Source organism: Phaseolus vulgaris, chromosome 7, assembly GCF_000499845.2.
Source record: "Phaseolus vulgaris cultivar G19833 chromosome 7, P. vulgaris v2.0, whole genome shotgun sequence".
Lineage (NCBI taxonomy): Eukaryota > Viridiplantae > Streptophyta > Magnoliopsida > Fabales > Fabaceae > Phaseolus > Phaseolus vulgaris.
The window spans coordinates 11,730,095-11,741,726 of NC_023753.2; the positions used below are offsets into that span (position 1 = coordinate 11,730,095).

General features: G+C 32.9%; 1 protein-coding gene and 1 long non-coding RNA gene across 2 annotated transcripts; both read left to right on the forward strand.

Annotated features, from left to right (window-relative positions):
- The first annotated feature begins 1,170 nt into the window (after nt 1-1,170).
- LOC137828608 (receptor-like protein 4) lies at nt 1,171-5,923 on the forward strand. Its single transcript, XM_068635250.1, has 9 exons — nt 1,171-1,444; nt 1,532-2,587; nt 2,682-2,832; nt 2,922-2,993; nt 3,350-3,418; nt 3,513-3,581; nt 3,798-3,875; nt 4,270-4,475; nt 5,238-5,923. The coding sequence occupies exons 1-9, from the start codon at nt 1,312-1,314 to the stop codon at nt 5,342-5,344; spliced, it is 1,941 nt and encodes a 646-aa protein (XP_068491351.1). The 5' UTR covers nt 1,171-1,311; the 3' UTR covers nt 5,345-5,923.
- A 3,785-nt stretch (nt 5,924-9,708) lies between these two features.
- LOC137828610 (uncharacterized) lies at nt 9,709-10,928 on the forward strand. Its single transcript, XR_011083917.1, has 3 exons — nt 9,709-9,791; nt 9,938-10,000; nt 10,584-10,928. It is a non-coding gene; the product is annotated as an uncharacterized lncRNA (long non-coding RNA).
- The last annotated feature ends 704 nt before the right edge of the window (nt 10,929-11,632 follow it).

Consider the following 11,632-nt stretch of genomic DNA (forward strand, 5'->3'; position numbering starts at 1 on the left):
ACATTTAATTAGTAATATATGTAAAATATGATTAAAATATAATTGAATCCTTTTTAAACCATATGCGGGCCTGTGATATGAAAGACATCCAAATTATACAAATAACTTTTCAACTCCAATATCTTGAAATTGGAACTCGTAAAAATATTTTGTCATAGTCTTGTAAGAACAAGTTTTTTCACTTAAAATAAAAAGGCTCAACAAACTATTTACAAAGAAACAAAGAATAATATTGGTCTTGAAGATAAAAGAATAGTTCACCACAAATTTCAATCAAACGACATTTGTAAAAATATAGTTCTTTCTAGTATTGGAAAAAAATATTTTAACTAATTGAGCAAGAAATAATAATATATAGTAAAAATAAAAATAAATCTTATTAACATCAATAAAAATAAATTTTAATCAATAGTAGTACTTTCAAATATTTTGTTCTTAGTTAATCTAACTGCATTCCAATCAAGGTAAACTTGGAGAAAGAATACAAAGAAAAGATAGGTAAATTTAAAAATATAAAAATAATTCAAATTCTAGCTTTTTAAATGAAATTTAAAATTATTCAAAAAAAAATTACAAGTTATAATTTTTTATTACAAAACATTTTTAATCTAGTATAAAAATAAATTATCCTTTTATAAATTTTATCCAAATATAAAATCTACGAATAAGTTTTTATTCATAACAAATTTAAGGTAGATAGTTATTTACACAGTGATATGTTTTTTAATTACTTACCAATTTTATAATTAATAAAATATATTTTTTGGTAAGCGCTTACTAAACAGTATTTATTAGAGTAAATAGAATGATACAATAATCCACCTCGTTCTGTATGGACTTATTTTGGTCCAAATTTAAACTTATCTAAACCATGAGTAGTTTTTTAGGTAAACTTTTGACAAATAAGTCACATTTTAAGCTTTTCTTACAATCCGTCAGGTTCACCATATTTAGTAAAGTGACATGAAGAACTACGGAAATGATATTTTGATTTTTTTTTAAAATAAAATAATATCTGACAATCCTTTATAATAATATAATAATAGATATTAATAAGGTAAGATAAAAAAGAATTAAAATATTAATAGATTGGATTATGAAGTGATTTTATGAAAAAACAAAAGGAGTGAAAGATTGAGAAGGGAAAGAAGGGTGATTTGGCACCAAAAATTGCATTGCAGAGCTACTCTCTCCTTCAATTCAACCAACCATATTCTCCCGCTAATCTCGGCATCTCTCACTATCTTCTCTCAGCCTTTATCATCATTATCACATCCCTCACTTCCACCTTCATTCATTCACTTTCACACCATGACTTCACTTTTCTTCATCTCTTTCTTTTTCTCTTTCTTTCTCTTCTTCTTCACCATCCCTATCACCACCTCTGCACCTCCACCACCACCACCACCACCACCACCTCCTCCTCCTCCTCCATACCCCTACGGTAAGTCACTCCCAACTTCAACTTCAACTTCAACTTCCTTCCTCCCACATTTCCTCATTCACTAACACTCCTTCACTCATTCCACAGGTTTCTCCTACCATATTAACTGTGGTACTTCCGCCAACTCCACTGACTCCTTCAACACCACATGGCTCTCCGACCGTTTCTTCTCAGCCGGCTCCTCTGCCCTCGTCTCCCAACCTCTCAACTTCCCCCTCCCCTCCGAAAAAACCCTCCGCTTCTTCCCTTCCTCCTCCTACGGCAAGAAAAACTGCTACACCTTCCCCTCCCTCCCCTCCTCCTCTCGCTACCTTCTCCGCACCTTCACCGTCTACGACAACTATGACGCCAAGTCTCGACCTCCCTCCTTCGACGTCTCCCTCTCCTCCACCGTCATCTTCAGCTGGCGCTCCCCCTGGCCCGAGTCCACCGCTGCCAAGGGCGCCTACTCCGACCTCTTCGCCTCCCTCTCCAACACTTCCTCCTCCCTCGATCTCTGCTTCTATGGCTTTGCCACCGACGCCCCCCTCGTCTCCTCCCTCGAGCTCATCCAGGTCCACCCTGCCGCCTACGGCGCCTCTGACAACACCATCCTCGTCAACTACGGCCGCATTTCCTGCGGCGCCCCCCACCACTGGGGCGCCGCCTTCTCCAACGACACCGACCGCTTCGCTCGCTCCTGGCAGCCGGACTCTGCCTTCAGAACAATTCCCCAATATTCCAACGACGTAAGCTTCCTCTCCACGGCGAACTCAATCTCCGGCGCCGACGAGGAGCCTAATTACTTCCCCATGAAGGTGTACCAGTCGGCGGTGACCACGGAGGGGACGCTGGAGTACGAATTGGGAGTGGACGCAAAGATGGACTATGCCGTGTGGCTGCATTTCGCAGAGATCGATTCCAGCGTGAAAAAAGCAGGGGAGAGGGTCTTCGACGTGTTCATCAACGGCGATAATGTGACCAGGCTTGACATATACAAACAAGTTGGTGGTTTCTCTGCGTTGACTTTGAATTACACCCTTAAGAACTTGAGCTCCAACGTGTTCACATTGAAGCTCGTGCCGGCTGTGGGTGCCCCTCTCATTAGTGGCGTTGAGAATTACGCGTTGGTCCCTCTCGATCCCTCCACTCTCCCTCTCCAAGGTCTCACTCTTCTATAATTTTATTTCATTCATAGCTTCATACTAATATAATAGAAAGTTTCGAACTGTAATGTGTAATTGTGATGTGTTTGCAGCGACTGCAATGAAGGCGTTAAAAGAGTCGCTTCGTGTTCCTGATAGAATGGGTTGGAATGGTGATCCCTGTGCCCCTACTACTTGGGATGCTTGGGAGGGTGTTACCTGCCGCATGACTACCGATAAAACTGCTCTCGTCATAAGTGAGATGTAATGTAACTCTTCTTTCCACTCTTTTTCAATTTATTTACTCTGCCAATTCATGTACCAATCAATCTTAATGCCTGTTTCGGTTTCAGAGATCTTAGCACTCAGGGCTTGAAAGGGTACATAAGCGACCAGATTAGTCTTTTGTCCAACTTGGTAAGCCTGTAAGTATCACGGTCTCTACTTTCAACCCAATTTTTTCCTATATGTTAAACCATTAGATAGACTCATGAAGTGGTGGTGGAGGTAGCACCTTCGGCCACTGCAAGTATTTCGATTTTCCATACCTGGCCTTTTTTTCTAAGTTTGCTGTTTGTCCTTCTTATCGATTGTTTTCCTTACATTTTTTATGCGGTTCTGTCTTGTATCCACATTCATTATTTATTAAGTGTTGCTCTCTGTTTCAATGTTGGCAAAGATTTTGTATGCCTTTGCCTTATGCCTCTTCTGTTGCATGCAGCACGTGTTTTGCCAGATTAGTCTTGCTCATTTTCATACTGGTGGTAATTTAATTTTACAGGAATTTGAGTTCTAATTCCTTGGCGGGTGGAATACCACCTGGACTAGGTCAAAAATCTCTTATACAAGTGTAAGATCAGTTATTATCCGAGTTAGCTACAAATTCTGGCAGACGAGTAATAATGCTACATCTCCTTACAAATTCTCCTCCTACTTTACTTTAGGGATTTGTCTAACAACCAGTTAACGGGAACCATACCTGAGGGTTTGGCATCTTCGAATTTGAAGCTCGTGTAAGTATCCACTACATCAATTCATGTGATCGTCTCTATAGGATCGATAACCTTATTCTTTTATTTCTTTTCCTGTTTGGTAAGACGTATAGTCCCTCCTTTATTTTTAGCACTTATTTTCCCTCAAGTTCAATCTCATTTTCTGTCAGAATTGGGGTGCTACAATGCTTCTGCTTTATAAAAAATGTCATTTTCTAATCTATTTAATCATGTCAGGCTATTGAATGGTAACCGATTGGAAGGACGAGTTCCAGAGCAACTTTATTCGGTTGGTGTGCATGGTGGAGCTATTGAGTATGCCACTTTAATTTGCTAGCTCTGCTCTATCTGTTTCTGCATAATGTTGTGTTCAGATTGAAATGTTGAATAACTTCGCTTGTATATATAATTATCCTTATTTGGCTTATTTTTGTCTCTTGTCTTACTGTTTTCCCTATCTCCCAATGTGTGTGTGAGCTTAAATTAAACTGTTACACTATGCCCATTCAAGATGACGAACATTATGTCAATCAATTCAGTTATCATCAGCTTTGAGTGCTAGACTCAGCTTAAATTACTAGTAGCTATTTAACTTTCTAAGGTTGCAAAAAATGCAAAAAAAACTCGTATCACACATCTGTAATCGATTGTATAATCCAATGAGAAATAATCTCTTTTCAATATTCAATGTGATTTGTTTTTTATTCAGTCTCTCTGGCAACAAGGGATTGTGCGGTGTACCATCTCTTCCGTCATGTCCTATCTTTTGGGAGCATGGCAGATTATCCACTTGGGGCAAACTTGCAATAGGCCTGTCGTGTGTTTTTGTTTTGTGTGTGGCACTGCTGCTGGCATATATCTACATCAGGAGGAAAAGGAACGATTATGATTTTGCTCTCCCTCATGAATTAATGTGTAAGTATAATTTCAATAAGATTCTGCGTCTCGTGCATTTTTATTTATAATATTCCTAGTGACGTCTATTGGTTTTCTGGGTCTTTATTTGCTTTCTCGGAGTAGTAGTTAGTTGCTCTTTTCAGTAACTCGGACTCTTATATGAATGGAAAATTATGCTTTGACAACCCATGAAGTTGTACACAGATTAATTTTTGTGCAGTATTTATATTAGTTTTCTTGCTCTTGCAAACTCTTACTGGTTGAAATTTCAATGAAATCTAACTGCTCCAGTCATGATCATTGAAAGCATCCTTCATAAATCTTATTTTATTTCAGCTGTCATGTGTATTATTCAAGTTTTACTTATGTTCATTATTTCAAAAGTGGCAAAATAATGTACATTCTTGTTTATATAATGATTTAAGTTGACGTACGAGATCTTCATTAATCTTTATTTTTTTCCTATGAATAACCTCCATTGCCGGTTTAATCTGGGGTTGAATCAAAGATAAATGAAGTAGAAATCATTTAAATCCAATCTAACTGCTTTTTTAGCGGCCTTGTACATGCACCAGCTGTAATATTTTGTTTTCTTTCATAAAATGGATCCTCTTATTGAATTTCCCATCTGGCGAGTGTTGGGTTCGAGCTGCTTAAATTCCACCAAATGATGAGATATTCGGTTTTATGTGGACTTCTAAGTTTAAAGAGTTCTATTTATCAACTTTGAATATTTGAATTCTGTGCTTATTATCGACTGTTCTATGACTTCTTCTGCAGCATTAGCTGCCAAGAGAAACCGCTATCAGAGGCAGAAATCATTGATGCTTCTTGAGCTAGAGAGTCAACATGCCAAGGGACTGCCTTCACTTTTTACTCCACTATAACTTCTTTTTCAACTGATATGGAAGATTTATTTCATAGGTTTCGGCTAAACATACACAGTTATTGCTTAGAGAAAGTAATTAAATGTAACAGGTTAGCAGCATCCTCCCTCAGCCATAGTCAAGGTCACTTAGAAAGAAAGAGAAAAAAAAAATGGTTTATGGGGTTGGTCTGCTTTTCTTCTACAACTTTGTCATGTGGAGGATTGTGCAAGATACCTATTGCCATGCACAGTGAAAATAGTTTCCTGAATAATCAGAGAAAGGAATATCCCTGGTTGTATCTCTAGCCATCTGCACCTTTTGATGAACACACATACCTGACAGAAATAAATAACCCCATCAATGTATACAATTTGAGCCACAACATGGCCTCCAGTTTTCATGTTCTGCTCGATTCATACACAACCCTGTATACTGATTTATGTAGCAAAACATCAGTAAGTTTTGTTGTACATTGTATTGTGTCGAAATTTTTTCACGGATTTACCAAGTAGAGGATGGTACAGAAAATTCCGTATCTTTTAGGCACAAAAATACTTGTATTTGATTATGGAAGAATAGAAACAGCTTTAGTTGAAATCTTTTATTTCATCATTTGGAAACTTCCATAAAGTGAGAGGAAAAAAAGCTTAGTACTCAATTTTATCTTCCATAAAAAACTAGACAAAAAAGACAATAAAGCAATAACTTCGTTTGTAAACGGACAAATTATCCTCGTGTTTTTTTGTACACTTACTTTTTTTAAACAAATTTATTTTTTTAATAAATAATCTGCAAAATCATCTCATTTCTCATTATTTTTCAACTGATTTTTTCTTTTAAAACGTCCTTACACTAATTATTGTTTTAACAAAAGTACTCTTTATAAGGTGATTTTTCTACCTTTAAAAAATATTTTTTTCTTATTTCCATAAAAGTTAATAGAGTAGTCATTTTTCTTATTTTGATAATAAATTAATGGAGTGCATTGATTTTTACTTGACGAAGTATTTGCTTTCAGTCTTTGGTGAAAGAGTATAACTAACTACTTCCTTTGAAAATTATATTACCTCAGGACTAGTATATTTTCATCATCTTATTAATTTTATTTCCTTTTTTACAGGCCTTTGTTCTAATTGTCTATTATTTGTTTTTACAAAACACCCTTAAATATTTTAGTTCATAAATAATAAATATCGTCAACTATCTTTTTTTTTTCTCATGCGAAGACTTGAGAAGATGAATAGTACATTATTATTGTTATTATCTCTCTATAATTAATTATTTAGGTGAGAATAATTAAATAAAAAAATTTGATATCAATAGTCTTTTCAAAACATTTTATAAATTATTAATATTAACTAATTTTAGTAACTTTCTTAAAATGTGAATTAGTTATTTATGTCTTATAAATTGGAGATGCGGCTAAAATTATACAATTTTACATTAGTTAAGAGTATTAATTTTACGTGCGTGTGTGGGTGTGGGTGCGTGTGTATGTGAATTTGAATCAACAGTTTCTAAGTTATCATCTTTCAATCTCTTTTTCTTGTATATACTTTTTCAATTATATTCATGTACCAAAACTGCATCATTTCAAACACCAATATTTTCAAAAGGCACGGACATGTATTCATCCTAGAAAAAAGTTTGACTATATTACGAATAAAATAAAATAGAAACTTGCAATCTAAGCAACATAATCATCTTGAGGTTGTTGTTCCACAAATAACATATACAGGTAGACAATGACAATTGTTATTATGAGAGTCACGTGTTTTATATGTAAACAAATGATACAAAGATATTTATTGTTCACACGTATATCCTCTCCTTCTCTTCCCCACAAAATCATTGATATCCTCTCACATTTTTGGTTGTGAACAATACATCTATAGAAACAAACAAATCCTAAGTTTTCTGAGCATCGATTTAGATGAATGTCAATTCAAGGTTTCACTCCTTTTGACTCATTATTCTAGGATTTCTTTTACTTGTGAATTTAAGACAAAGAAATATATGTATTTGTCAAGGAGGGGACCTTATTTTTGCGTTAGTAATTTATATAAATGTAACCATATTATTCTACAAGACCTATCAAATAATAGTCATAATCAAGAAATTGCTCCTCACTAAACCAATTACTATTTTATTATCCTTTATTAATTTATTTACTCATTAGTCCCTTTAATTAACAAGTCAAGTGTCTCTCACATGAGAACCAAAATCTTACATTCTCCCATTTGGCTCATGTGACATTGTATACTTTTATGAACCAATAAACAAACGTAACATGTATTAAGGGATTAAAACATTCTTTTTATTGAGTACATCATAATTTCCTAATTAAGAATATGAACTAATTTGAGTTATGGCAGTTGTACATCGTTTAATTGACATACTCCCTTCCAAGTAGCACAAACTAGACTTCTAACTAATATAGACATGATTAAGAGCTTATAATTGATCCAATGTCTTTAGTGAAGACATTATCTATTTACATTACTCAAAACAATTATTCATGTAATCATAGAGAACAAACAATAATACACATGTTCATAACACATTCTATGAATATTTTGGTGGTAAACCCTTTTGTTAAAGGGCCAACTATCATCAATGTTATGCTAAATATGTTCTATTGACACTCTTTGTTTACGAACTCCATATGTTTAACACCTTTATATTACTTGTTATTCTTATAGAATTTTTTTGTGTGGAGTTATCATAATACATTTTCAAGGGTCTAGTAATACTATTGACAATTTCAAGTCTTGAAATGTCGATAATTCCAAGCCCTAAAATAAAGTTCCGCAACCAATTATCTTGACTTGTAGTCTCAAAACTAACTACAAATTCATCTTCCACGGTGAATGCACTAACGATAGACTACTTTACATTTGTCCACCATATTGCTCCTCCCTCTAAAAGAAACGCATAGCAAAACGTGGATTTTCTTGTATCTGCACGTTTAACAAATATGAAGCCTGAATATCCAATTACTTCAATAGAATCATACTTCCTATATATAAGCATGTGATCCTTTGTTCCCTATAAACATCTTAGAACTTTCTTTGTAGTTTTCCAATGTTTCATTCTTAGATTACTTTGATATCGTCCTAACATTCCAATAGATTACAGGTTTGAACATTCATAATACTCCCAACAACAAATGTATACGAAATTACATTTATTTATTTTTATTTCAAATCATTCTTAAGACATTTTAAGTTGATATATATATATATATAAAATATCAATTTTTTTTAAGTTATGACATAAGTAATTAGTCATAGTATTTAAAGAATATAAATATAGAAAAAAAATTAATGTAAGAAAATTTTAATTTTTTCAATTAAATTAACTATATTTTAATCTTATTGAAATATTTTATTAGAACTTGTAATAAGAAACGGGAGATAGTACTAGTTTTTTTTATTCAATTTTTTAATCAAACATGTAATTAACTAAAAAGTTTTTCTTCCAACTTAGAGTTAAGTTCAAAATAAAAAAAAGTTTTAAAATAAAAAATTATAAATAAAATAAAGGAACTGAATATTAATTTATTAAAACAAAAAGAAAGTTGATATTTATTTAAAAATTATATGAAATTTAAGTGTTATTTTATTAGGAAACTCGTAGGAAATATCAGTAGTCCAAAGGGCAACAACCACTCCCGTGATTGAAATTAAGGTATTGTAAATGTATAAAAAAATAATGCGAGTCCTATTTTGACATTAAAAGATAAGTAATTGTTTTATGGTATTAGGTTGTACTCATTTCATAAAAAGATAAAAAGATATTATTTGCATTTGTTAAGAGAGTTGCTCCTATTATTTTTCTCATTTTTTTTCATTCTCATTATACCACTCTCATTTCATGGTTAGTATCTCATATACTCAATATAATTATATATTTTATTGTGTGCCTTAGAAAATATATTAAATTTCTTACATATACAATGAATTTCAAAAGTTAAGTATTTTTTTTAGGTTTTAATACTTTAAGTTCATCATATGGAGAAATAGTTCCTGGTTTCTTTTTTGAGGTGACTGTAAGGATCTAGAAAATAACCTTAGAGTAGAAGTGATATATTTTAAATGATACCTGAATATTTTATTATTAAAATGAAAATGACATATAAATAGAAAATTCAGTTATTCAGGTTTCATTTTAAAATAACCACCCAAGTTTCCCTTTTCCTTTCTCTCCCTTCTCTCTAAGATTTTGACCTCCTCGTTCATCTGTTTGACGATCAGAGTACGCCATTAGACTCCTGGCAGCAAAGACTACAAGACTGCCCGATCAAAATCTCTGATAGAGTAAGTTTATTTTCGTACCATTTTCCTTTCCTCTCCTTCTCTCTATGATTCTGACATCCTCAGTTATCAGATTTGACGATCGGAGTCTGCCATTGAACTCCTGCCAATGAACTCTACAAGATTGCCCGATCAAAATCCTAAATAGAGTAAGTTCATTTTTGGAGTCAAATTTGGAACTTGATAGGTTGTCTACGTGAGTTTTACATGTGACTCTTTTAGCTTTAGGGTTAATCTCTGTTAACTCAAGGTCCTAGTTATATAGTTAGATTTTGATTAGGACTCTGTGGTGCAGGTTAATTACCTTTAAGCTTTTGGGTAGATTTGGAGCTCTTAGTGAGCATCAACTAAAGTTCAGGTAAGGGAAGCTAGTCTTATTATTTTCAATAAAACCTAGGTTAGAAGATTCTGGATGTGGAGGTGACGTGGTCACCAATTCTAATTGTTTTTGCTTGCAGGATTGTCTCTCTTGAAGAGTAAAGTAATATATTGACTGGAATGGTTGATTTTGAATCTGTTATGGGAATAATTTGTTGAAACTGTTTGTGATTGAGAATTGAAAGTGTTTGAATGATAATATAAATGAGTTGAACTATTCTTTTTGAATATTTTGGTTGAATTACTTAAGTGAGATGTTTGATGAGAAGTGTTGTGTGATTTCAGATGATGATTGATTTAAAGAGCATATATTTGGAATTAATTATGTGTTTTAAGTAAAGTTTGAGATATATTTGGATTGTTTAGAAAGTTTATATATATGAAGTGATTGAGTGGTGCATTGATATGTTAAATGATGTATGTAATGAGGTTAAAGTGTGATCAAGACGTAGTATTTTCAGGAAAGGAAATACCATGTTGAGATTGTTATTAGGGTGTATTGATTTGTGAGTGTCCTGTGAATGAGACGATCCTGACTCTACTGATATAATGGAATCAAATAGATGAAGTTATTCAGTTGGTGAGAGTCGAAGGAGGTCCATTTGGCTGATTCTGAGGTTTGAAAGAACTGATCAGAGCATATCAAATGGATTTATCCTGTCATATGAAGATGATGAGATGATGAGATATTGAGATAATTATGTGCATGGCTGTGTGGGTTTCACAGCAGTAGTATGACAGGTGCAGGTCTCTGGATGCTAATTTCAATACACGAGTCTTCCGGAAGTAGAGTCAAGTATCTATGTGTTGTGAGTCAGTAAAAGTCTGACATATGAAAGATGAATTTTATGAATGTAATAGACACTTGATGGTTTGAGAAATCATATGAGAATGGATGAATTATGCTTATTAGTTTGAAATTTAAATTATATCAAAACTTTTTATATAGATAGCTTACCCTGTTATTTGTTTGTGTTTGTTTCTTTATCTGTGATGATCGTGTTTTACATGGGAGCAGATGAGATTTCAGGTGATAGAGCTCTGAGATAGTTTTATTTGAATGTTTTGTTTTGTTGTTAAAACTTTTGATGTATATATATTAAATCCCTATGAAGAGGGATATTTCTTTTGAGATACACATATGAGAAATTAGTATATGTTATTTGTAATTAGATATTGCTTGTTTTACTTTTATTACATTATATATGGGTAAAATTAAGGATGTTACCGTGACTATTGAAAATTAGAGGATATTTTGAGTGTTATTTAGTATAACAAGGTAAACAATTTTTATAAAAAAATTGACATTATTTATGAGAAGATGTACTTTTTGGGTAAATTTTTAAAATAAATTAAAATTATCACTACGTCATGAAATAAAAATCAATTTTAGAGATAAAAAAATAATTAGTTGCTATAGTAACTAAATTAGAGATCATCTTAGAAACTAAAAAAAAATTATTTTCTAAATTAATTTTTATTATTGTTAAATGGTTTTTAAATTGGTATTTAATTAGTTACCAATGTTTTAAAAATTAGATACCAATTTAGAAATCATTTAACAATAATATAAACTAATTTAGAAACCAAAATATTTTTTAGTCTCTAGAAT

What these genes read in the sequence shown, in the direction of transcription:
- LOC137828608 (XM_068635250.1), top strand. Translation starts at nt 1,312, where the DNA reads ATGACTTCACTTTTCTTCATCTCTTTCTTTTTCTCTTTCTTTCTCTTC. An exon ending in TCCTCCTCCATACCCCTACG is followed by an intron (nt 1,445 to 1,531) that starts GTAAGTCACTCC and finishes CTCATTCCACAG; the next exon opens with GTTTCTCCTACCATATTAAC. An exon ending in GCTCTCGTCATAAGTGAGAT is followed by an intron (nt 2,833 to 2,921) that starts GTAATGTAACTC and finishes TTTCGGTTTCAG; the next exon opens with AGATCTTAGCACTCAGGGCT.